At 36.1% G+C, this 26,132-nt stretch overlaps 1 protein-coding gene across 6 annotated transcripts in view; it reads left to right on the top strand.

Annotated features, from left to right (window-relative positions):
* ppp6r3 (protein phosphatase 6, regulatory subunit 3) overlaps window positions 1-17,521 on the top strand; it is a 29,566-nt gene extending 12,045 nt beyond the window's left edge. The window contains exons 7-26 of one of the 6 annotated variants that reach the window (XM_073831301.1): window positions 3,891-4,003; window positions 4,139-4,252; window positions 4,340-4,469; window positions 4,767-4,919; window positions 6,648-6,806; window positions 6,901-6,965; window positions 7,085-7,200; window positions 7,274-7,359; window positions 7,710-7,796; window positions 8,077-8,123; window positions 9,763-9,817; window positions 9,921-10,051; window positions 10,134-10,255; window positions 10,358-10,538; window positions 11,793-11,890; window positions 11,971-12,154; window positions 12,484-12,501; window positions 15,190-15,297; window positions 16,908-16,994; window positions 17,089-17,521. In XM_073831301.1, coding sequence (XP_073687402.1) covers window positions 3,891-4,003; window positions 4,139-4,252; window positions 4,340-4,469; window positions 4,767-4,919; window positions 6,648-6,806; window positions 6,901-6,965; window positions 7,085-7,200; window positions 7,274-7,359; window positions 7,710-7,796; window positions 8,077-8,123; window positions 9,763-9,817; window positions 9,921-10,051; window positions 10,134-10,255; window positions 10,358-10,538; window positions 11,793-11,890; window positions 11,971-12,154; window positions 12,484-12,501; window positions 15,190-15,297; window positions 16,908-16,994; window positions 17,089-17,140 — 2,106 coding nt within the window. In that variant the 3' untranslated portion in view covers window positions 17,141-17,521. Of the gene's footprint in view, window positions 1-3,890; window positions 4,004-4,138; window positions 4,253-4,339; window positions 4,470-4,766; window positions 4,920-6,647; window positions 6,807-6,900; window positions 6,966-7,084; window positions 7,201-7,273; window positions 7,360-7,709; window positions 7,797-8,025; window positions 8,124-9,762; window positions 9,818-9,920; window positions 10,052-10,133; window positions 10,256-10,357; window positions 10,539-11,792; window positions 11,891-11,970; window positions 12,155-12,483; window positions 12,502-15,189; window positions 15,298-16,907; window positions 16,995-17,088 lie in introns of all 6 variants that reach the window. The other 5 variants (XM_073831300.1, XM_073831298.1, XM_073831302.1 and 2 more) reach the window with 5 other exon arrangements.
* The last annotated feature ends 8,611 nt before the right edge of the window (window positions 17,522-26,132 follow it).

The following is a 26,132-nucleotide window of genomic DNA, read 5'->3' as shown; positions in this document are numbered from 1 at the left end:
TAAAAAGTTTAGTTTAAATCCAGATAGCAATGTGTGCTGTTCAGGTCTCACCTGCACACGAGCGCTATCAGCACCCGGGAGAAGACTGAATAAATGACTGCTCATTAGGGATGCACCGATCATGGTTTTTCATGGCCGATTCCAATACCGATTTAGCAGTTATGCAAGTAAACAACATGTTTATTTAATATTTAACAGGCCAAACTGGCTTTGGCTATTGAAACAATAGCGTCTGACATCTAAAATAAAATAAAATAAAACAATATTAAATTAAATACAGTTTAATAAGTAAAACATGTGCTTTTTTAGTAAAGTAAAAAGTAGATGTGTTTTTTTTTTTTTTTTTTTTACAAAAAGAAGCATCTCAGCTTTGTCACAAGTGAGTCTGTTTCTTTTTTCATCTATCGCGTGAGAAGCTGAGCTGAACAAACGTTCGATGTCCACGCTTGTGCAGGGTGCAGACTGGTACGTTCGCGCAACTTCATCGAGCACAGGAAAGCGGCTCTTATTTGTGCACCAGTACAACAACGGCTGGTCGCTTCTTGGTATCTGTGCTTCAGACAGATAGGTGTGCATTTCAAGTGCCGTAGGGCTGCCCGTATCCTGAATCACTTCAGAATTTTCTTCCAGTATTTCATCGTGCATCGCCAACAATGCATTTGCTCCGCGTGGTATCTTTTCCGCTGGCCCCTCTGTGCGCTCTTCATTCACTTTAGTGGATCTTGTCTCTTCGATTCGTTCTGTTTCTCTTTTTAACACATTTTGAAGCATTTCTCGTACTTGCGGTTTGATTGTGCTGCAGAAATATCAATCGTTGTACCTTTTCATATAAAAATAAAACAATATATGTATAATATTCTGTGAATATCTAGAAATCCTCTCTCTCTATATTTTTTTAAATTAATTTTGTTGTTGTCATTACCTTGGATCAAGGATCGTAGCCAGACAGTAAAAGGGCTCCAGTTCGATGTCGCTGAATCCTTTCTCAACTGCTTCCAAAAGTGTGGATTTAAGTTTTAATGCCACAGTCCGTTTCAGCGCTTTTTCCTAAGAGATATTTTAGTGCGACAATTGAGGGAAATGCATCTGCTGCAGTAGAAGAGCTGATCTCTTTTGTAAGATCCTCAAATGGTGCAAGAAGAGTCAATATATTCTGGATTAAACCCCATTGGTACGAAGTTACAGGTAATTCAAAGTCTGCAGCATATGCCCCTAAAGCATGCTTTTGCTCCATAAGACTTGACAGCATATAATATGTGCTATTCCAGCGAGTTGGTACATCTTGTTGTAGCCTTTTCTTCGGCTGGCCAAGCTGTGCCTGCACATTCTGAAGCCGGGAGTATGCGAGCGGCGGATGTTTGAAGTGGCCGACAATTTTTCTTCCAGTCGCTACAATGTCAGTCACACTGCGCTGTGACAGCAAACCTTAATTTGCGGCCAATTGTAGCGTGTGGGCCATACAAGGCAGGCTAAATAAGTGAGCATCCTGCATTGCTTTTGACATGTCTGCGGCATTATCACTTAGAACTACGTGCACTTTGCTTTTGGAAATGTTCCAGTTTTTAAGCATTTCGTCAAAAGTCGTTGCAAGTGCAGATGCTGCATGTGACATACCTGTCAAGTTTTGGATTTGAAAATAACGGAAATTTTCCGGCGCCTGCCGCCAGCAGTCCCACCACCCCAACCAAGCTCCAGTATCCCTTACATTTTTAAATCAGGTGACAAGAAAGCTAAAATCACCACTTGTCAGCCGCTTATAAACTACAATTGGCTTTATGCACAGCTGCACTACTTCCTTAACTTCAGGCATCTCCTTTGTTTCCTGTCTGCCATTATTGGACAAACTGATTAATCCAGGTGATCAGTTTGTCATGGCAGACAGGAAACAAAGGAGCTGGCTGAAGTTCAGGAAGTAGTGCAGCTGTGCATAAAGCCAATGATTGTTTTTTTTAATAACGCAGGTTAAAATTAGTGATGGGAAGTTCGGCTCTTTTCAAAGTTTCGGCTCTTTTGGCTCGGCTCCCTTAAAAGAGCCGGCTCTTACGGCTCCCAAATGGCTCTTTATTTAGTATCACTCAGAGCCTTATATTTTAGCCCAATTTATCAATTGTGAATGTTTTGTGTATTGGTAAGCAACTTTTTAATTCCTTGTTTTTCATTTTAAAAAATACAGTTACTATTATTTAACATTTTAATAAAACTTTAATTGAACTCAACCACAGCATAACCTAAATAAAGGGAAAAGTCTTAACATATATAATAAACATATATAACAAAACACTTCTGTCTTTAGTGCAGGTTGGCATTGAGAAATATGAGATGCCTCAGCTTGGATGGGCTGATGCGATTTCTCTTCTCTGTAATTATTTGTCCTGTTTTTGAGAAGACTCTCTCTGAGGGCACCGATGTTGCAACAATGCAATGTCTTCCTACCATTACCTTAACCAGGCGTCTGCACTCAGCTTTGCAGTCTCCAACATCATTGAAATGCAGCCAGATGCTGCTGCTTTTTTGTTTTTCACTCATTTTTCCCGCTTTCTCCCAATGTACTCGCATTTAATGCCTTCTCCCCCGCTTCTCTCTGTCGCTCTGTGTACCTGGCCTGTACCACTACACTCGCTATCTTTAAAGCACGCTCCCCCTTTCCTTCTTTCACATAATGGTACGATCCTGCCCCAACTTACGGCGGAAGATTCGGCTCTCCCCGACGGGAGTCGGTTCTTCTCGTTCACTACAAAGAATCGGCTCTTAGAGCCGACTCGTTCGCGAACGACACATCACTAGTTAAAATACGGGAGATTTACGGGAAAATACTATTACGGGAGGATGGCGGGAAAGAAGGGTAAACTACGGGACTTTCCCGGCCAAAACAGGATACTTGACAGGTATGGTATGTGAGCCAGAGAATTATTGTGCATGAAAGAGAACCTTAAGCAGTTTGAAATCAGCATCATAGATATTGGGCTCACATCAGCACTCCATATATCAGTGGTAAAACTAATGAATTTGACGTCAGCATTAAGTAAACCGTGAACATGGGATGACACAGCATTGTACATTTCGGGTAGAGCCACATCCGAAAAGTATTGTTTGCTGGGCAGTGTGTATCGCGGATCCATGTGCTCCATTAAACTGCGAAAACCTTGGTCTTCTACAACAGAGGACAGCTGATCATCCTGTACAATAAATTCCATTACCTTTTTTGTAATTGCTTGGGCTTTTGGACTATCTTGGCTGTTTGTCCACGTTTTTTATTTAATCGCTGTTGTTGTAATGTATTGGGAAGCCACAATGCGCATCCATCAACAGAAACATGCATTAGCCGAACACTGTTTGTTTTACGTGTTATTTAAAACATATTACAGATGCGTTGTTAGTTTTAAATTGAAATGCGGTCGTGGTGCGTTTGGGAGGAGAACGGGACGGTTAGATTTTTTTTTTTTTATACCGAGAACCGTTGCACCCCTAATATATACATACATATATACACATATATTTGAGGGGGAAAAATGGGGGAGCCATTGAAGCGTATATTTATTTCAAATATATGTAATATTGTTTCATTTCTGAATTGAAATGTTATAAGTAAATTTGATTTAAAAAAAAAAATTATATATATATATATATATATATATATATATATATATATATAATTTTTTTTTTTCCTCATTTTTTTTAAAGTTTATAAATTTTAAAATATTTCATTTTTGGACTTCATATTAAAAGTTTGGCCACCTCTGATGTAAATAATTTTTAGCTAGTGACAATGTTGGGATTGAAAGTATAAAAACAACTGAATTGCATGTCTGACCAGCCCTTATTGTTAAGTCCTGATGACCCATCTCTGCTTGCTAGCTACATAACAGCAAATGCTTGTTCCCTCCACACAGAGACACTCGAACGCGTCCCAGTCGCTCTGTGAGATCATTCGGCTGAGCAGAGATCAAATGTTCCAGGTACAGGGCTGCTCGGAGCCTGACCCCCTGCTGGCCACACTGGAGAAGTGAGTTTGTCCATGTCATTGCAATTCTTTCTAGTGACCTTAGAAAGTGGCATTTTTTGAGAGATTAAAATTGAGCTCGAGTTACATGCACGCTAATGCTGTAGTACTGAATGGACTGTTTGTCTTCCTATGTAGACAAGAGACTGTAGAGCAGTTGCTGTCAAACATCTTTGATAAAGAGAAGAATGAGTCTGCCATAGTCAGTGTGATCCAGATTCTTCTAACCCTCTTTGAGACACGTAGACCAGCGTAAGTGTTTTTTTATTATTATTATTATTTTCTGCCTTCTTGGGTGCTCATTCATATTTGCATAACATCCTCGGCTTTTCCTTTCAGATTTGAAGGCCATCTGGAGATTTGCCCCCCTGGAATGAACCATCCTTCGTTCTCTGTCAATCAGAGCATTCTAGATGCCGTAAGACCCAGGCTGAAAGATTTTCACCAGCTTTTGCTCGAGCCCCCAAAGGTGAAAACATTGTGTTAACTAAACTTTGGCACTTTATATCAGCTGACCTCACTTAGACCGTAATCTCCAAGTTCCTAATTACATTAAGCTTTGGACAACAGCACCACTTTGTGCCTGTACAAATATAACCTGGCACAATCTTGTCCTTTGAAAGAGCAAATTGTTTTGCACACACAGCCATATGTGTTTGATTTAATATTGTTTGGATAGTTGTTCTATGCTATATAGAAGTCTAATCAACACACAGGCTCATTCTTGCGGTTTCATTTATCTGATATTTTTTTTACATTTTATTAGAAAACTGTCTTGAATACCACATGGGGAGTGTTGGATCCACCGGTGGGAAATACTCGTCTAAATGTGGTGCGACTAGTGACCAGCCTTCTACAGACCAACACGCATATCATCAACCAGGAGCTCATTGCCCTCAACACATTGGGAGTCATACTAGTGAGTGATTGAGATGCAGTTAAGATTAAGAGTTGTTGTTTTTAAATTCAGAGTTCTAATATTCTCTATTCTATGAGGGTTTAAAAGTTTCTTTTTTTTTATTGTAATTTTTTGTAACATTGTAAATTACTTATTTACAATGTTACCATATAATTTATTTTCAATTAATTTAATGCTTCTTTGCTAAATGACACTATTAGTTTTTCAAAATACGTGACACATTTTGAATGGTAATGCAATCAGCTGCCTTGCTTTATACATACTACATTGACATTTGTGACCCTGGACCACAAAACCTGTCTTAAGTAGCTATAGCCAAAAATACATTGTATGGGTCAAAATTATCAATGTTTCTCATTATGCCATAAAGGTCTGAATATATTTTGTAAATTTCCTACAGTAAATATATCGAACTTAAATTGTTTAGAAATATTCATTGCTAAGAACTTCATTTGGAGAACTATTTCTCTTTTTTTTTTTTTGCATCATCAGATTCCAGATTTTCAAATGGTTGTATCTCAGCTAAATATTGTCATATCCTAACAAATCAATAGAAAGCTTATTTATTTAGCTGTCAGATTATATATAAATCTAATTGTAAAAAAAAAAAAAAAATACTGTTTTTGTGATCCAGGGTCACTTTTTAATCATAATGAAAATTCAGAAGCTCATTATATTTTGGAACATGGCTGTTATTAAAATATTTATAGGTCCCTATGAGTTCCACGATGTGGAAAATGCAGATGGAATTGGGCAAAGCAGTCATAAAAATGGAATTTACTGTATAACACAGAATGTCATGGAATTTGCCAAATTTTGGATGGTTAAATCAAGCGTAGGTCAGTTCACTTAAATCAAAACGCTATATGGGCTAGTGCCTTCTATTATTCTATTTAAATATAAATTCTGCTTGTTCTGCGTGTCTCTGTGTGAATGAATGGCGCAGATGCACGGTTTCGTTTATTACACACATACTGAAGCATGTGACGCTTATTTTCAGCCTCTGTCTCATGATTATATGCGTACATGAACACAAATATTACCTCTATAACTGCTCTGAGTCACTTCATGAGCGTTTTCTCGTTTCTTGGGAGAAAAACCAAAACTACCATCAAATCATATGCAAACAGAAGCGACCTGTCAAATTAAAAGTTTGGTTTAACTTGAGATACTTCGACAAAAAATATATTACTTAATGTTAGGATAGTATTGCCACTAGTAATAACATTATTATTATAACATTACTTTAAAGGCATATTTACCAGACCAAAAAATTTACCAGAAAGATGTAAATACACAACAGTATTTCTGAGAGAAAAAAAGATAAATTAGTGAGGTTTTTTTTTTTTTTTTTTTTTTTTTTTCAGAATTCAGAGATTCTTTTGATTATTTAAATTTAATGAAACATTAAAATGGAATTCAGAAAATTAATGGAGAACCAAAAAATTTTATAAAAAGAGAAATAAAACTAAATTAGAACAAAAAATGCTGGTAAATTGTGTAGTTTCAATTAATTAGACTGCTTTTTTTATCAATAAAATTTTATTTTACCATTATAACAGAGACGGGGAAAAAAAACAATTCAGAAAAATAAAAACTGTAAAAATGGAATTTGGAAATTCATAGGGCCCTAGATTTAAGACAGGAAGGAGGTTTGCATAATACAATCTGTGCTTGAATGCCATAAATGTTCTATAATTAATTATTTTTTCTTCCTTTTGTCTAAAGGACATGTACTTCAAATACCTATGGAATAATTTCCTGCACACACAAGTAGAAATCTGTACGGCGATGATCTTAGCGATGCCTTCAACCCAAAGTGAATCTCCTGAAATCAACAGAGAAAGCGACCAAGAGCCCATAAGAGAAAACATACTTATCAAACATGTGAGTTTATCATCCACTTATTCGTTCTTTGAAACACAAGCTGTTTGCTTGACACATCAAAGTTTAACGTGTTGTTCTCCATTCTGACCCACAGCTCTTTCAAAAGTGCCAGTTAATACAAAGAATTCTTGATGCCTGGGGATCAAATGAGAAGGAGCAGTGAGTAACTAATAAATCGCTTGCATGTGAACAAAAGGAACCGTCCTGTTTACACATCTGTGACACTGTGGTTTTGTCTGGAAAGGCCTTTACTAAATCCTCCATCTCTCTTTCCTCAGGGGTGAGGGTGGGCGGCGGAGAGGTTACATGGGTCACCTGACCAGAATAGCAAACTCTATAGTCCACAACAGCGACAAGGGCCCCAATGGGGCGCAAATTCAGCAGCTCATCTCAGGTTTGTTTAAACACATATACCTTTCTTTAGACGTGTTTCAAAGCCATTTCCACTTACATTTGCTCACTTGCAGAGCTTCCAGAGGAGGACAGGGAACGATGGGAAGCGTTTACTTCAGGACAGCTAGCAGATACAAACAAGAAAAACACTGTAGACTTAGTAAGTGTGCTCTGTTTTTTTTTTTTTTTATGCCAAAAATCATTTGGATATTAAGTAAAGATTATGTTCCATGAAGATATTTTGTAAATTTCCTATCATAAATGTATCAACTTAATTTTTGATTAGTAATATGCATTGCTAAGAACTTCATTTGGACAACTTTAAAAGAGATTTTCTCAATATTTAGATTTTTTTGCACTCAAGATTGCAGATTGTCAAATAATTGAAATATTATCTTATCATCAGATGATGTTTAATTTCATAAAGTTGACCCTTATGACTGGTTTTGTGGTCCAGGGTCACATTGGAAATCAAAACTAAGTTTCTCTTTCTTTTTCCTCCATTCTCAGGTTAACACACACCACATACACTCATCCAGCGATGATGAGGTAGATTTCAAAGACAGCGGGTTTCATCAGGACTCCTCCCTACAGCAAGTAAGTCTGTGCCTGGATGAGCTCTTAAAAGCTGCTATTAATTGTAATATTTGAATGTTAATGGTTCTGCTAAATATATACGTATTTAATAAATGCATCTATTTAAACTGCATTTGTAATAGTTTAGCGCTTTTTGATGCAAGACGCTTAACTGCTATCAGCTGTTTTGAAATGAAGCTTCTTTGTAGTGTCAAGACTATATCATTATCGTTGGTCCTGGGTTTGCCAGGCCTTTTCTGATTATCAGATGCAACAAATGACGTCCAATTTTATTGAGCAGTTTGGCTTCAATGACGAAGAGTTTGCCGATCAGGATGATGTCGGGGAGTAAGTACCCATCGTGCATGACGCTTTTCAGATTTGCCGCCATTTTTGCTGGTAACAAATCAGTTGGGATGGGTTAAGCATTATTATTAGGGGCTTTGGTTGATTTTTAGGGTTATGTTGCTTTCCAATGAACTCAAAAAGCCAGTTTTGGGGGGGTTGTGTGTGTATGTGTTCAATCAGGTATCAAACTGTGTAGATTACATCTGATCACTTAAGTGTCTCTGTTTTGATTATCCATGTGTTCTTGTAGGGTTCGTACAAGGTGCTTAAATTTGACTTTTTGAAATGTAATGCCTCTTCAAGGATTTAGCTATTTTCGCTAGCAATATTCCTGAATATTCCTTGAAAAGTGCTTGAATTATTGAAAGACAAAAGTGTTACATTTTTTCAGTAAGCACATCTTTTCATGCAATTCAAAAAACAAAATACCCTTTTTGCTTATTTCAGTTAATGTCAGAAAACAACTGAGATGCAAAAAGAGGAACAGGTGAACCAAATAAATTGAGACATTTACGCTGGAACCACTTAGATTCAAACTCGTGACTTCAATCATTCATTTTAAACGATTTACTAGCAAAAACCAGATCAAATTAAAAGAGACATTCATTTTCGAATTTCGACATCGCTTGTAACTATTTTAAAAGGCACTTAGTCATGGGGGAAACTAGACTTTTCGAAACTCTGAATCAGTTAAACCATTGCATTGCAAATCGCGAATCATTTGATTTAGATTGGAACTTTGCGTATCGTGAATCATTGTTTCAGATCAGGACTTTAAATCACGAATCATTTGATTTAGACTGGAACTTCACGTATCATGAATCATTTGATTTCGATTGGGACTTTGCATATCGTGAATCATTGTTTCAGATCGGGGCTTCAAATCATGAATCATTAGATTTAGATTGGAACTTTGTGTATTGCGAATCATTGTTTTGCGAATCATTTTGTGACTTGATTGATCTAAATCAAATGATTCCTGATCTGAAATGATGGTTCACGAATCATTATTCAGTTCGGGACTTTGCGAATCATTTGATTTAGGTCAGAACTTCGGAGTGGGTTTGTGAATCTTTTGCTTTAAATCAGATCTTCATAGCACAAATTGCGAATCATTTAATTCAGATCGGGATTTTGGTGCGGGTTCATCATCTGTTTCATATCAGTATTTCGGAGCAATTTTGAGAATCTTTTTTTTTTAAACAGTATAAAAACATTAAACCATTAAGGCAATATAGATAGATATAAAAACAAAACAAAGAAAAAAGTAAGCATACACGTACAAATCCCTTAAATTAACCATGTTTTTACTATAATAAAAGTGTAGAATTAGTAGTAATACTTCATGTGTTTTACTTTATTTTTTTTATTAGTATATTTTTATCTATTTTTTTGAAAGACAAGTGAGATCTCTGATTGAAGTCTTTGAAAATCAAAAAAGTAGTGCTTAAAGTCCTTGAAAGTCCTGGAACTTAATTTTACTGCATCTGTACGAACCCTGGTTATTACATGACTGGTGTGGTGTACATGGTGACCGTAATACTTTTCAATTGGTGTCAGTAATGCTGTGGGTGATTGGTGCAGCTCATTATCTTATTGGCTTAACCTTACTAAAACCTGTTCTTTTTAAATCTTGCAGTATTCCTTTTGATAGAATATCAGACATCAATTTTTCCTTGAATACGAATGAAAGCGTAAGTATGTGAGATATTTAATTGAAATTAATGTGTATTATTAGCTGAATTTATTGAAAAGCTCATGATGTGTCTTCATAGTTTGTTCCTGCTGTGCTCATAGGCAAACATGGCCCTCTTTGAGGCCTGCTGTAAGGAGAAGATCCAGCAGTTTGAAGATGCCGGATCAGATGAGGAAGATATCTGGGATGAGAAGGATGTCACTTTTGCTCCAGAAGCTCAGAGACGTCCCAGGTATTGTAATCTTTGAAACGCATTGAAAAGTGTTTTTCATCATGCCGGTGTATTGAATCTCCACGGCTTTCTTCCTACACAGGAGCTCAGGAAGTACAGATAGCGAGGAGAGTACTGACTCTGAGGAGGAGGATGGGAAGCGAGACCCATTTGACTCTACCAACGCCACCTCTGATGACAGAATGGAAGTAGATTCTGGGGATGGTGAGAATACAAATGATCAACTGTGTCGTATCTATTGCCGTTTAGTCTTTAGTTGAAGGTCAAAGTTTACACTTTCTCGTTCTGTGTCTTGCTTCGGTTCAGGACCAGTATGGACGGCAAATTTTGATGACATACCTATGGACACAGGCAGCTCCACGGCTCCCAGCGCACCTGTGTCAAACTCACCGACTGCAGTGCCTGAATCTGCAGGCTGGAACTCTCCTAATTCAGCTGGAGATAGAGAGACGGGCTGGGCAGACTTCTCAAGCTTCACACCCGTCAGGTACATTCACATGACAGGTTTAAAATGCCCTTTCTAAATTCAAATAAATTTTAATTGTAAAACATTTAGAATTTTCTTTTTTAAACAATTTATATTATATACACTACCAGTTTTTGAACAGAAATATTTTCTGTCCAAGCCTGCATTTATTTGATCCAAGTACAGCAAAACTGTAACTTTTTACCATTTAAAATAACATTTCTATTTGATTATATTTTAAAATATATTTTAAAATATATTTTTATTTTTAGCATCATTACTCCATTCTACAAGTGTCACATGATGCTTCAGAAATTATTCTAATTAACTGATTTGCTGCTCAAAATACATTTATTATTAATATTCTGTTTTGCTGCTCAAAAAACATTTATTATGATGTTGAAAACAGCTGAGAATTTTTTTCAGGTTTCTTTGATGAACAGAAATTTAATATGTAAATAAAATCCTTTGTGAAAATATAATATGAATAGTAATCCATTGTAACATTATAAATGTTCATGTTTTTTTCCTTTCCCAAAAAACCCCCCCAAAATATTATAGACTCCAAGCTTTTGAATAGTATAGTGTATAATGTTACAAAAGCTTTTTATTTCAGATAAATGCTGATCTTTAAATTGTTCTATTCATCAAACAAAAAGCATGTTTTCAACAGTTTTAAATATCGATAATAATAATTAAAATGTTTTTTGAACAGCAAATCAGCATATTAGAATGATTTCTGAAGGATCATGTGACACTGAAGACTGGTGTAATGATGCTGAAAATTAACTTTGATCACAGGAATAAATTACATTTTAAAATATAAAATGTAAACAGTTATTTTAAATATTAAAATATTTAATAATTGTACTATTTTTGCTGTACTTCGGATCAAATAAATGCAGGCTTGGTGAGCAAAAATTTTCTCATTTAATAGAAAAATCTGTTTAATAGATGATTTAATGTCAGTATTGGTATCAGTGATGCCTTCATTCATAGTACTTAGAAAAAGTTGCTATTAAAGGGATATTTCACCTAAAAGTGAAAATTCTGTCATTAATTACTCACCGCTATGTCGTTTTATCTTTACGTTGTTTCTACATTAATTTGGAGAGAAAATGTAACATTTTCACATTTAAAGTGCAATTAATTGCAGAAAAAATGTCATTAATATATAGATTAAATCATATTAAAGCACTACTGATGTCCAAAGTGCAGTACAGAACAAGTAAATGTGGAAAATTCATTAGACTTTAATTTTTCTTCTTTATTTAGCCCCAAGGATCCTTTGAGGAGCAATTCCCCTGTAGCCATGGAGACCAGCATAGAAACGGTGGACCCTCTGGGAGTCAACGCGCCCATGCAACAAGAAAGTAAGAATAGACCCTTTTACCATTCCTCTTGTCCATATGTCGACACGCAGTGATTAGAATAAAACAATCTTATTGTTTAGACACAGATCAGTGGCTTACCAATGAGACCACCCCGACTTCCCCTAGAGGGAAGGTAGGGGACGGTTCGGACCCCGAGGAGGAGCCCGTCAGCGACCGCATCACAGAAACGGTCACCAACGGCTCTATGAAGGAGACGGTCAGCCTTACTGTAGACGCTAAAACTGAAACTGCTGTTTTCAAGAGGTGAGTCCTGCAGGTTTCGCACACACACAGTTGACTCGCATCACTTCTTCCCTATCTGAGACACAAGCTTCACTTCACTCTGCATGTAGACCTGATCTTTCCTTGTCACGTATCATCCTCCTCCTCCTCCTCCTGCTGCTGCACCTAGAGCCAGCCAGGCCCTGGACCGCCCACCGTGTCCCTTTTAAACGGGGGCAGTTAAGATGCAGAGCTTTGTAACATCTGTTTTGTCTGTTTGAGAACGCAAAAAAAGAACAATCTGTCCTTCTTGATCTGCAACTCTTACAACATGAGCTTCCTCTCTCTCTTTGGCGTGCGTGTGGCTTCAGAGTGTTGAAATCGTATCGGTATGTACAGCCAATCAGGGGGCGTGTCTTGTTTTGTTTGGTTTTTCCCATGTCAGCCACTGCGTTTTGATTTGTAACCATGTTTTGTTTGTTCGTTGGTATGTTTGTTTGTTTTCTTTTAAACAGTAATGTATCCATCATCATTTGCATGTTAATATCAGATGTGGTGGTTGTTAACGGCATGAAATGCCCCGTGCATCCTTAGGTGTAGCTCATTCTGATCCCAAAAGATTTACGCCCATATGTTTCCCAGTCTTTCCAACACCGCAGGTGAAGATTTATGGATTTCCTTTCTCCAGGGTTCGTACAAGGTGCTAAAAGTGCTTGAAGTCTTTTTGAAATTTAAGGCCTTGAAAACCATTGAAAATTGCAATATTCCTGAAGAGGTACTTGAAAAGTGCTTGAACTATTGAAAGACATTTTGTCAATAAGTATACATCTTTTCACGCAAAACTCACACAATTCAAAAGACATCATACCTCTTTCGCTTCTTTCAGTTAGTCTAAAAAAAACATTTGAGCTAAGCTAGTAGTACTAACAGTATCTTGTAAACATGGCTGAAGATGTAGAAAGAAGAACAGATGAACCAAATCTATCAAGTAACTTATGCTGGAACCGCTTTGATTCATTCAAACTCATGACTTCGAACATTCATTATAAACGATTCACTTGCAAAAACCATATCAAATGAAAAGAGCCATTCATTTTCGAATTTCGACGATTTTAAAAAGCACGTAGTAATGGTAAAGCAGCTTTTTGAAACTCAGTATCAGTTAAAATTATTCATTTCACTGTTTCTAAGTGCTCCAGTCATAACGCAAATTGTCTCAGAACGAGACTTCAGACCACATTGTGATTTAGATTGGAATTTTGTGTATCGCGAATCATTTGATTCAGATCAGGACTTCGGAGCATGTATCACAAATCATTTGATTTAGATCGGAACAGGTTTGTGAATCATTTCGCAATTGAATGATTCAAATCAAATGAATCTCTATATGCAATTTGAAGTTCCAATCTAAATCAAATGATTTGTGATCCATGCTCCATGTCTTGATCTAAAATGATGGTTCATGAATCATTATTCATATCGGGACTTCAGAGCGTGGATCGTGAATCATTTGATTTAGATCGGAACTTCGAAACGTGCAACACAAATCAATTGATTTAGATTGGAACTTCGGAGAGGGTTCGCGAATTGCTTGCTTTAGATCAGAACTTTGGAGCGTGGATCATGAATCATTTGAATTAGATTGGAACTTTGGAGCATGTTTGTGAATCGTTTCCTTTAGATCAGAACATCAGAACGTGGTATCATTTGCTTTAGATCGGAACTTTTGAGCGTAGATCACAAATCATTTGATTTAGATCGGAACTTCAGAGGGGGCTCACAAATGGTTTGCTTTAGATCGGAACTTTGGAGCGTGGATTGCAAATTGTTTGATTTAGAAAGGAACTTCGGAGTGTGTTCGCAAATCGTTTGCTTTAGATCGAAACTTTGGAGCGTGGAGCATGAATCATTTGATTTAGAAAGGAACTTCGGAGCGGTTCATGGATCGTTTCCTTTAGATCAGAACGTGGTATCATTTGCTTTAGATCGGAACTTTGGAGCGTGGATCACAAATCATTTGATTTAGATTGGAACTTCGGAGAGGGTTCACGAATTGTTTGCTTTAGATCGGAACTTTGGAGCGGGTTCACGATTTATTTGATTCAGATCAGGACTTCGGTGTAGGTTCGTGAATCAGTATTTCGGATTGATTTTGCAAATGTTATCTTTTTTTTTTTTTTTTTTTTTCTTAAGCAGTAGAACACATCAAACCATTTAGGCAGTACAGTTATAATAACAAAACAAAGAAAAACTACACAAAAGAAAGAATACACAAATACAAATCCCTTAAGTAAATTAACTGTGGTTTTGCTATAGTTAAAGTTTGTAATAATACTTTGTAATTCTTCAGTGGTAATACTTCGCATGTGCTTTATTTTTGCCATTTTTATTAGTGTATTTTTTTATTAATCTGTTTCTCTTTTTTTTTAGAATTAGAAATAGAAGACCTTGTTCAATAAGTGAGATCTCTAAAAAGTAGTGCCTAAAATCCTTGAAAGTCCTGGAATTTTATTTTACAGTATCTGTACGAACCCTGCTTCTCATCCACTGCTGCGGTTTGGACCCAGGGCTAAATTAATGAGTACGTGCTGGCCCTTTAAAACCTGGGAACTTTATCATTTGTGTAAATCAGTCTGATAAAGGAGGATGCATCTCTGTAGGCCTTCTCTAGTCCAGAAATCTGCCATGAGACTTTAGAGGAGGTTGTAATTAATGAAATGACTGTGTTTGTGCTGATGCCACACTAAAGGTAAAGTTGGCTGGCATGCGATCACTTTGTAAAATTGCTAGCTTTGAATTTGCACCATCATTTCACACTCACGTACTAAACAAGCTCATCGTCTAAACCAGTTGTTGTGTGGTTCAGTCACTTCCGTCTCTGTACGTCGTTACGCTCACATCTTACTTGTCCGCCAAACCCCATTTCAGAATTTTTTTTTTTCCGTTTTGCCCCGTTGCTTTTAATGTGGTCCGTTCCATTCTGCATGTTTGTCCAGGGATTTAATAGGGGGTTTTATTGTTTAAAAGAGTGGAGGTGAAAGCTCTTTAAAACACTGTCCTCTCTGATCACCCTGTAGTGAGGAAGAGACACAATCTACCTCTGAAGACGCATCTGCAAAGTTGTTTGTTGCAGAGAGTGGGGAAGTGGAGAAAAGCAATTGTCCTCCTAACTGTCAGAAACCAGGGTAAGAGACTTTATTTGTTTAAAGTATTAATAAAATTAATGATTTATTTTTTTTTTTTTTTTTTTTTGTAGAGTCTAGGGAACAGTTATTATTGATAACTAAAACTGAATAAAAAAAAATTGTTAATTGAAATTATTATTTTTATTTTTTTTTATTTTTTACCTGCTAAATATACAGAAGCACAGATCATTTTTTAAATGATATAAAAGTGTACAGCTCTTTTAAAATAATTATCTCATCTTAGCATTTTTGGGATTTTAAGACCAAAAGTATCGGGCCCTATGATTTCCACAATGCGGAATACGCAGGCAGAATCACGGAATCCAGTCATAAAATTGGAATTTACTGTATAACGCGGAATGTTTGACAAATTTTGAATTGATATATCTTATATAACTAAAACTTCATGAGCATTTATTATTTCTCTTGAAAAAACTATTGGCAGCTTACATACAAATAGAAACTTAAAGGTCTTCACAGCAACCTATCAAAATAAAAGTTTGTTTTAACTTGAAGGAACTGTGACAGATGTATTACTTACTTAATGTAATGATAGTAGTAGTAGTACTACTACTACTACTAATAAAATGTTTTTAAAACTATTTACCAAAAACATTATTACCAGAAAAATGTAAATGCACAGCTCTGTATTTCTGAGGGAAACAAAAAAACTAAACAAATGTTTTTTTTTTTTTTTTATAAAATAATTGGAGATGCATTTGATATTTAATGAAACCATTCAAATAGAATCCAGAAAATTAATTCTTAACAGAATTTGGTAAAAAATTATTTACTAGAAAAATCAAAATACACAAATTTTTTGTTGTGTCCTTATAAAATCAATTAAAGATGCTTAATAAAATTTAATGAAACCATTAAAATAGAATCCAGAAAATAATGGAAAACAGAATTTGGTTTAAAAAAAAAAAAAAAACTCCAGAAAAACTATTTACCAGAAAAACGTAAATACACAACACAGTATTTCTGGGGGAAAGCTAATAATAAATAAATAAATAAATAAATAAATACAAATTTTTCTCATAAAATCAATTAAGAAAAACGTATGTTTAGTAAAATTTAATAAAACTATTAAAATTACATCTAGAAAATAATGGAAAACAGAATTTGGTAAAGAAAACTCCAGGAAAAACGATTTATCAAAAAAAAAAAAGTGATTTTTTTTTTTTTTTTTTTTTTTTTTTTCCCTTATAAAGTCAATTAGAGATGCTTATGTCTAATTAAAATTTTAATGAAACCATTCAAATGGAATCCAGAAAATGGGAGAAATAGAATTTAGTCAAAATAAAACTGAATTTGAGAAAACTAACGTATTTCGTAGGGCCTTAAACTGTAAATTGTTTTTCTTTTAACGCATGGCTAAAAGTACTAGTTCCCTCTTGTGTTATTTCCTGAATCTTCTGGCAGTCTGGATAATAATGGATATTATTGGTTTAAATATTTTAAGTTTAAATAAACATGTTTTCTATGTATAATACATTAATTTCAGATATCATGCAGATATGATCAAAATACTGAAAATTCATCACTGCTGAAATTTTATTACTTCTTGCCATTTAACCAACATTGTCTGTTTTTATTTTCTTCTTCAGTCTAAAGCACTTAGAAGAGAAAGCAAAAGCCACTTGCAAAGCTCTAAATGGTCCTCTTGAGGATGCAGCCGCTATGGATGAAGCCAAGTAAGTTCTGCGCCTTCCACCTTTTTCCTCATTTCCTCTAGTTTAGTGTTGCATCCACCTGTGACATCAAGCCCCTCCCCTTTTCCCCAACCAGATCAGAGCAGCGCACGGCCAACCCCGAGGCAGCAGTGAACGGTCCAGCATGATGAGAGAAGCGCTGTCAGTCAGCTCCCACGTGCACACCCCCTTCTCCAGGACCATCCGGAGAGGCCAGTGCCAGACTGGAGCCCCCCAGAAAACAACAACCACCACCGCTGCTGCTGTCTCTTACTCCAGCACTGCACTGACGCCACCAGATCAGGACCAGCAATATTCATATTAGACAGTTGTACAGAAAAATTTGAACTGTTATGAAGAGAAACATACTCTAATGATTTTTTTCGTTTTTTTTTTTTTTGCATTCGTTTATATACTATTGTTCTTATGAGGTGATCTGTCTGACATCTTGCCACTTAAAAGTGAATAGTAATGTTGCTATAGTTAAAAATGATTGTATGAATAAAAAAAAATATTTTATAAAAGACAAATGTATACAGAAACAGAGGATTGATAAAGCCGAAATTGGAACGTTAAATGTGTGACCAAAACATAAGCTGTCTTTTTGATAGGATTTTTCTCTCTTGCACACAAGTCTGCTAATTTCCAAGTAAAAGCAACAGCTACCACACAAATCTTAAATTGGCAACTTAATGTCGGTCTCTCTTTTATTTTTAAGCTTAGGGGAAACTGTTTTGAAATATTCAGAAATTATGATTTATTTTGCCACCGGTGTTATTTGTAAATGTTTCTTGTATCCTTTCAACATGAGCAAGATTTGGACAAAAGAAACACTTTTTGCTATAGTTTTTAACTTAATTTATTCTTAAAGAGATGGGATGTTACCTACACGCCCCCCCTTGATGAAATTTAAATCTGGAGTGAATGGACAGATGGATGGTTCTCCATTTGCATGTAGCTAGTAAGAGTGGTTCTTACCTACGGGCCTGCATTCAGAACGGCCCAACTTTTATAACTGTTATCCTCTCCAAACAAGTCAACCTTTCTACCTGAAGAGTGATGGGAATGCAACATATTCCTGGTAATGCTACAATGATCATGCATCGACTTTTTTCTTTTTTGTAATAAAACGCTATCTGTGCCAGCAAGAAGGAAAAGGTTCTGTCTGTGAATCACACACATTTCTGAATAAGAATCGATCATGCTGGTGATCTGGGCAAGGCTTGACCTACATGAATCCAGGTCTGTTAGGCATCACTATGGTGGAATTGTCTGCTCTTATCTGTCATTTTCTATTCAGGCCTGAATTATCAGGGAGTCTTCAAACTGGGTAATTACAAAAAAAAATCCTTTCCTTTTGTGCATTGTTTCTGGGTTAATAAGAGACATGACTGTTCAGCAAGTCAATACACAGTGCATTTTTGCTTTGAAGCCAACAGGTGGCAGTAAAGTCATGGCAGAATGGTGAGAGTACTTGAAATAGGCTTTTAATTCTGCAGTTTCAAAACTTCCCTGCTGGAAAAAAAAACAAAAAAAAAACAATAGAAACCATATTAGAATTTTTAATGGGTTTTAATGGAGACTGATGGTCCTTGTGGACCTCTACTGGTAATTTGTTGCCTTCTATTGGTGGCTTGTTAAACCACTAAACTGTAATTGAATATGTCCCCAAACACACTACAGGAAACCCTTTGAATGGTTAATAGTTGGTGGTTTGTAATTGTATTTGTAGTGGAAACCGAAAAAAACGTCTGTGAGCAGGGTTATTTCAGTTTGTAAAATCGAGAACAGTCATTATATACCTCGTTATTTAACCGACAATCATTTTTAACTCGTGGTTCCAAACTGTCTTTTTAAGGATCCGCTACGAAAGACGTTCACATCCCGTTTTGGCGCCACAAACCTTTTCTCTATATCAGGTTATAGACGCCATTTTGATAATATTCTTACAGTCTTACAATGACACGCACTGTAGAAGTCTGAGGTAATTTTCAATTTTCAAACATGTTCCTTACGAAAATTAACCATGGTTTCTCTACAAAAAAAAACACGTTTACTATAGTTAAACCATAGTTTTGATACATTTTAACCATGGTATTTGTAGTAAAATTGGTAATACAAATGGTAATCAATACATCAAAAAAACATGGTTACTACACTTTTACTGTAATAAAACCGTGGTTTGTTTTTGTAACGGGTTGTTAAACGAGTACAATAGTAAACGTTATACAGGTCCTCCTCAAAAAATTAGCATATTGTGATAAAGTTCATTATTTTCTGTAATGTACTGATAAACATTAGACTTTCATATATTTTAAATTCATTAAACACAACTGAAGTAATTCAAGCCTTTTATTGTTTTTGTTTATTTAATTATGTTCAGTTATGCACTCAATACTTGGTCGGGAATATTTTTGCAGAAATGACTGCTTCAATGCGGCGTGGCATGGAGGCAATCAGCCTGTGGCACTGCTGAGGTGTTATGGAGGCCCAGGATGCTTCGATAGTGGCCTTAAGCTCATCCAGAGTGTTTGTTCTTTCGTCTCTCAACTTTCTCTTCACAATATCCCACAGATTCTCTATGGGGTTCAGGTCAGGAGAGTTGGCAGGCCAATTGAGCACAGTAATACCATGGTCAGTAAACCATTTACCAGTGGTTTTGGCACTGTGAGCAGGTGCCAGGTCGTGCTGAAAAATGAAATCTTCATCTCCATAAAGCTTTTCAGCAGATGGAAGCATGAAGTGCTCCAAAATCTCCTGATAGCTAGCTGCATTGACCCTGCCCTTGATAAAACACAGTGGACAAACACCAGCAGCTGACATGGCACCCCAGACCATCACTGACTGTGGGTACTTGACACTGGACTTCAGGCATTTTGGCATTTCCCTCTCCCCAGTCTTCCTCCAGACTCTGGCACCTTGATTTCCGAATGACATGCAAAATTTGAGCAACAGTCCAGTGCTGCTTCTCTGTAGCCCAGGTCAGGCGCTTCTGCCGCTGTTTCTGGTTCAAAAGTGGCTTGACCTGGCGCCTGTACACAGTGGCTCTGGATGTTTCTACTCCAGACTCAGTCCACTGTTTCCGCAGGTCCCCCAAGGTCTGGGGCCTCATTTATAAAGACTTGCGTAGAAACCATCCTTGATTTTATCTAAGAACTTTTCTGATTTGATCGTAAGAGCGATTCAGAGAAAACGAACGTACCACGAAATCCATTCATACGCCAGTCATTCGGTTATAAATCACAAATGATCGTGGAATTGTGTGCAGCTGAATGTTCCGCCGTCGAATCACCCCTGCTTAATTAATTAACATATAAAATGAGCTCATTCCTAAAGCAAAAACTCTGTGACAATGGCAAGAAAAAAGGAGCGCAAGAAATCAAATTATAGTGAGGCTGAACTATCTGCAATAGCCTACCAGGCATTACCACAAGGAAACGGTCGTACGCCAAGCTGGAATCTGACGTGGAGATAAGTACTTTTCCACGTCAAAGACGGTTTTTATAAATCTGTACTTTGACGTGGATTTGATCGTACGAACACTCTAAGATCAAATCAGTGCGTAAGAAAGTTTTATAAATGAGGCCCCTGGAATCGGTCCTTCTCCACAATCTTCCTCAGGGTCCGGTCACCTCTTCTCGTTGTGCAGCGTTTTCTGCCACACTTTTTCCTTCCCACAGACTTCCCACTGAGGTGCCTTGATGCAGCACTCTGGGAACAGCCTATTCGTTCAGAAATTTCTTTCTGTGTCTTACCCTCTTGCTTGAGGGTGTCAATGATGGCCTTCTGGACAGCAGTCAGGTCGGCAGTCTTACCCATGATTGCGGTTTTGAGTAATGAACCAGGCTGGGAGTTTTTAAAAGCCTCAGGAATCTTTTGCAGGTGTTTAGAGTTAATTAGTTGATTCAGATGATTAGGTTAATAGCTCGTTTAGAGAACCTTTTCATGATATGCAAATTTTTTGAGATAGGAATTTTGGGTTTTCATGAGCTGTATGCCACAATCATCAATATTAAAACAATAAAAGGCTTGAACTACTTCAGTTGTGTGTAATGAATCTAAAATATATGAAAGTCTAATGTTTATCAGTACATTACAGAAAATAATGAACTTTATCACAATATGCTAATTTTTTGAGAAGGACCTGTATAATCAGTAAAATATGCTATTTTCGTTCGGTTCAGTGTTATTGTTTGCACTATTTATTACATAATATAGTTATATTTTGTTGATTATTGCTGCTGAAAATGGTCAATTATTGTCATGTTTTGGCCTGTACTAATCAGTCAGACCAGGAAAAACATTTGGAGTATAGACCGCCAAAAGTTACTAAAAAAATCAAAGCTAACAGATACGACAAGTAGAGGAGTGATTCTAGAGATGAAGTCTACTTTTGCAAGGCATGGCATTCCAGATGTTGTAGTGTCTGACAACGGACCTCAATATGCAAGTGCTGAGTTCGCTGTTTTCGCAGAGGAGTGGGACTTCAAGCATGTAACCTCTAGTCCAGGGTACGCACAATCCAATGGTCAAGCAGAAAGGACTGTGCAAACTATAAAGAATCTATTGAAGAAAACTCAAAGTAACAACAGTGACCCATATGTTGCACTACTTGAGTATGGCAACACACCAATCGAAGGGATAGGTCTGTCTCCTGCGCAGCTCTTGATGGGGCGACGTCTCAGGACAAAACTGCCAACGTCATCGGCACTGCTTACATCAGATGCCATGAGACAAGAACAAAGAAAGCTTAAAGAACGACAGAGCAAGTACAAATTTTACTATGACAGACACACAAAGCTCTTACAGGATCTGCAACCCGGAGAGAACATCAGAATGCAGCAAGGAGAATCTTGGCAACCTGCTGTGGTTCAAAAGAGACATGAGCATCCCAGATGCATCCATCTGATTAGAGAAATACTTCAAATGTGCAGATCTGAAAAGCAGAGGAGTAAGACTAAAATGAATCAATAAACAAAAATGATAGAAATCAATGAAACAGCTGAAAAACATCAATAGGAAAGAGACCCAGACTGCTAATGTTGGATTCAGAGCCACCAATGGTCAGAATGCACATTTTGGTCCAGATAGATAGATAGTAAACATTCATCTGAATGTCCTTAAATGGGTCATGACCTGCTTTTTTTTTATTTTAATGACTGCATTTAGCATGCTGCTAAAAATAAGACGATCACAGGATTCACTTTCACAAGGCTTGTTAAATCGTAATGTTCAATGAGCCTTGCGAAATGTTGACATTTATGCTTTAAAGCAGATGCTTTCTCATCAGAGACTTATTATACTCAAATATGTCTGACTTTTGGCTGTCAGCTCACTGAAGTGTGACTGAAATGTTATGCAACATGCATCAGACATCATCAGAAAGAAGATTTTTTGTAGACTTGCATACTTGGCTGCTCCTGCAGAGCACAAATATAAAAGGGTCTTATACAGTCTTATATCACTGAAGACATATTTATATTTGCTTTCAGCAGTGAGTCTCTGTCTGTCATCAGCTCAGTGCGGAGGGAGGGTGAGAGGAGCTCTTTGATGTGTGTGTGTGAGAGACTTCCCATTCTTGAATGACACACATAATACTGTAATCTGAGGACATTAGCCCACACAGATAATCTGGTGTGGATAAAACTGAAGATTTGAATTCACAAAATGGCTGAATCAGTATTTAGATGTTTCTTCACAACGTTTGTGGGGTGTTGGTTTTAAGGTGATTTTTAAACTTTTAAAATCTATCTGTGGTTGAGGTCAAAGGTTACATACACCTTGCAGAATCTGCTAAATGTTAATTATTTAACCCAAATAAGAGGGATCATACGAAATGCATGTTATTTTTTATTTAGTACATAAAAGACATTTACATATAGTTGAATTTATAAAAATTACCCCATTCAAAATTTATCATACGATTGATTCTGAATACTGTTATCTAATTGATCCACAGCTGTTTTTTTTTAGTGATACTTGTTTATGATTACCTTGTTTGTCCTGAACAGTTAAACTGCCCGCTGTTCTTCAGAAAAGTCCTTCAGATCCTACAAATTCTTTGGGTTTTTAGCATTTTTGTGTATTTGAACCCTTTCCAACAATGACTGTATGATTTTGAGATCCATCTTTTCACACTGAGGACCACTGAGGGACTCATATGCAACTATTACAGAAGGTTCAAACACTCACTGATGCTTTAAAAGGACAAATTATGCATTAAGAGCTGGGGGTGAAAACTTTTGAACAAACTTTTTTTTTTTTTTTTTTCATTTAGTAATGCCTTTCAGAAGCTGCAGAGGATAGCTACATGTTTCCCAGAAGACAAAATAAGTTAAAGTTACCCTGCTCTTAATGCATTCTGTTTCCTTCTGGAGCATCAGTGAGTGTTTGAACCTTCTGTAATAGTTGCATATGAGTTCCTCAGTTGTCCTCAGTGTGAAAAGATGGATCTCAAAAGCATACAGTCATTGTTGGAAAGGGTTCAAATACACAAAACTGCTGAAAAACCAAAGAATTTGTGGAACCTGAAGGATTTTTCTGAAGAACAGCAGATGGTTTAACTGTTCAGGACGAACAAGGAACGCATGAACAACTATCACTAAACAAAAAAGCTGTGGATCATTCAGGTAACAACACAGTATTAACAATCAAGTGTATGTCAGGGTCATTTTTATAAATTCAACTATTATTTTCTCTTGTAGACTATATGTAAACATTTTTAATGTGAAATCTCTTATTCAGGTTAGTACTAAAAAAAAATAACATGCATTTTGTATGATCCCTCTTATTCTGGTAAAATAATATATTTTGCAGATTCTGCAAGGTGTATGTATTTGTATTAACTTAGCCACTTTTTCCCCCAAAAAATTAAGAGCTAGTGAAGCGCAAAGAAGTTGTCTGTTTTATTCCAAAGAGAAAAAAAAAGTCATTTCCATCAGAGAATGAATAGTCATTTAAAGGGATAGTTCACCCAAAAGTAGAAATTACCCTATGATTTACTCAGCCTCAAGCCATCCTAGGTGCAAATGACTTTCTTTTTTTAGACGAATACAATCAGAGTTATATATATATATTAAAAAAAAAAATGTCCTGGCTCTTCCAAGCGTTATAATGGCAGTGAATAGGCGTTGAGATCCTACGTTATGCAGAAACTAGAGATTATGGTTTATAAAGTTCTAAATATGAATATTTTTTCTTACAGAAACACATCGATTTGCTTCAGAAGGCCTTTATTAACTGCCCAGAGCCGTGTGGAGTACTTTTTATGATGGATGGATGCACTTTATTGGACTTCAAAATCTCAACACCCATTCACTGCCATTATAAAGCGTGGAAGAGCCAGGACATTTTTTTTATATAACTCCGATTGCATTCGTCTGAAAGAAGAAAGTCATATACACCTATAGGATGGCTTGAGGGTGAGTAAATCATGTGATTTTCAATTTTGGGTGAACTATCATTTTATTGTGTTATGGAGATTATTGATTTTTTCCTTTGGGACAAAACACTTCTGTGTGTTGGACATTGTCAGCAGAGACAAATAAATAAATAAATTGATAGTGTGTTTTAGGTTAGTCCACAGAGCCAAAAGAAACAGCCACTTACTGTCTGTGAAAGGAAAAAACACGATTTTATCAGCGAGTGACATTAAGAAAACAAAGCTGTAAAATAAATGGGACATCTTGAAAGCATTGCAGGAACAATACATGACATAAATCACCATGGCATTGCTGCTGCACGGAAGTGTAAGAGGCTCGCGACGCTTTTTCCAGCGTATGCTGAACTAGCACATCAGGCTAAGATAAACGTGTTAGAGAGTGTGTCAGCTATTATGCCCTATCTTTCCAAATAACCCATAATTGCAGTGTGACACTATAATGTTTTGAAATTGCTATAGTTATGCTCTTTTATTACTAAGGTAGTTAATAACTGATGAATCAAGTGTAATTTGCACATGTCAATGGTTTTTGCTAATATACTTCATGTCTTCTATCAGGGTTCAGTGTGGAGTGGAGATAATTATCTTTAAATTGAGACTACATTTAAACTCAATTCTTTGGCCAAAATTAGACACTTCATTATTTTGTAAGAAAAAAGGAGTGTGTACAGTAGCTGGCTTGAGGTAGTTTCATAAAATATGTTTAAAAAAATATAAAGATTATATATATTTATATATATTATTGATTTTCATTCGTGTGTCTCACTGAGCTCATTTTTATCTATTAGACATGAAACTTTGACCTTTACCCTTTGAAACTTAATTTAAAAGAGCACAGAAGTTTCAGCTACATTGGTACAGACTGTTATGTCGATGCTGACAGGAGACAGACACACTTTGGGTATTTGCTCAGAATTACTGTCTGACAAAACACAATAAAGCTTTCATTAAAGTCAAGAACAAGAGGTTTAAGACACAGGCTGTTTGTCATGCAAGTACATTGTCCTGATTCAATGACAACGCTTGAATATTCGTATCGGCTACTTCCCTTGGCCATATATGGTTTTTGTTTTTTGTACTTGCTTTCATTGTTACTTTATTAGAGCGTGATTCTGCATTATGCATGTTTCTGAATTTTCCACTTGTATGGAAACTGAACTTAATGTCATGATTCGACTGCTACTGTAGAATTGTGCACTTAAATTGCTAGATAAGCAACAAGCTTGATTTCATGCGTCCTTGCATTCTGAAATGTGTCAACGCGGTTCATTACCCAGCACAAGTAGTGATGGACGTCACGGAAAACTGACGTTTAGTATTTCTAGGGAATGAATGCTATTATTTAGCAAAGACTATTTTAAAAATATAATATGTAATACATTATATAAAATGTAGCAAAAGATGCATATTTGCAATATTTTGTGTCTGTGTGTGTGCGTAAAAATGTAAACATATTAATAAAAAAAAAATATATATATATATATGTTGTGTCAAATATTGTATATATATTGTATATATAATATATTGTATAAATAAACATATTTTATCATTTACAAAATGTATTTTAGTCTTTTTTGAAAACACATAAGCTATAATAAATTACATCAAATACATTTCTAATAAAAAATATATATACTGTATATGAAATACAGTATTATATAACATTGCATATGTAAACATATTTTATCATTTTCAAATGT

Source organism: Garra rufa, chromosome 25, assembly GCF_049309525.1.
Source record: "Garra rufa chromosome 25, GarRuf1.0, whole genome shotgun sequence".
NCBI classification, from domain to species: domain Eukaryota; kingdom Metazoa; phylum Chordata; class Actinopteri; order Cypriniformes; family Cyprinidae; genus Garra; species Garra rufa.
The sequence above is the reverse complement of the archived record's forward strand: the minus strand, read 5'-3'. Positions and strand labels throughout refer to the sequence as shown.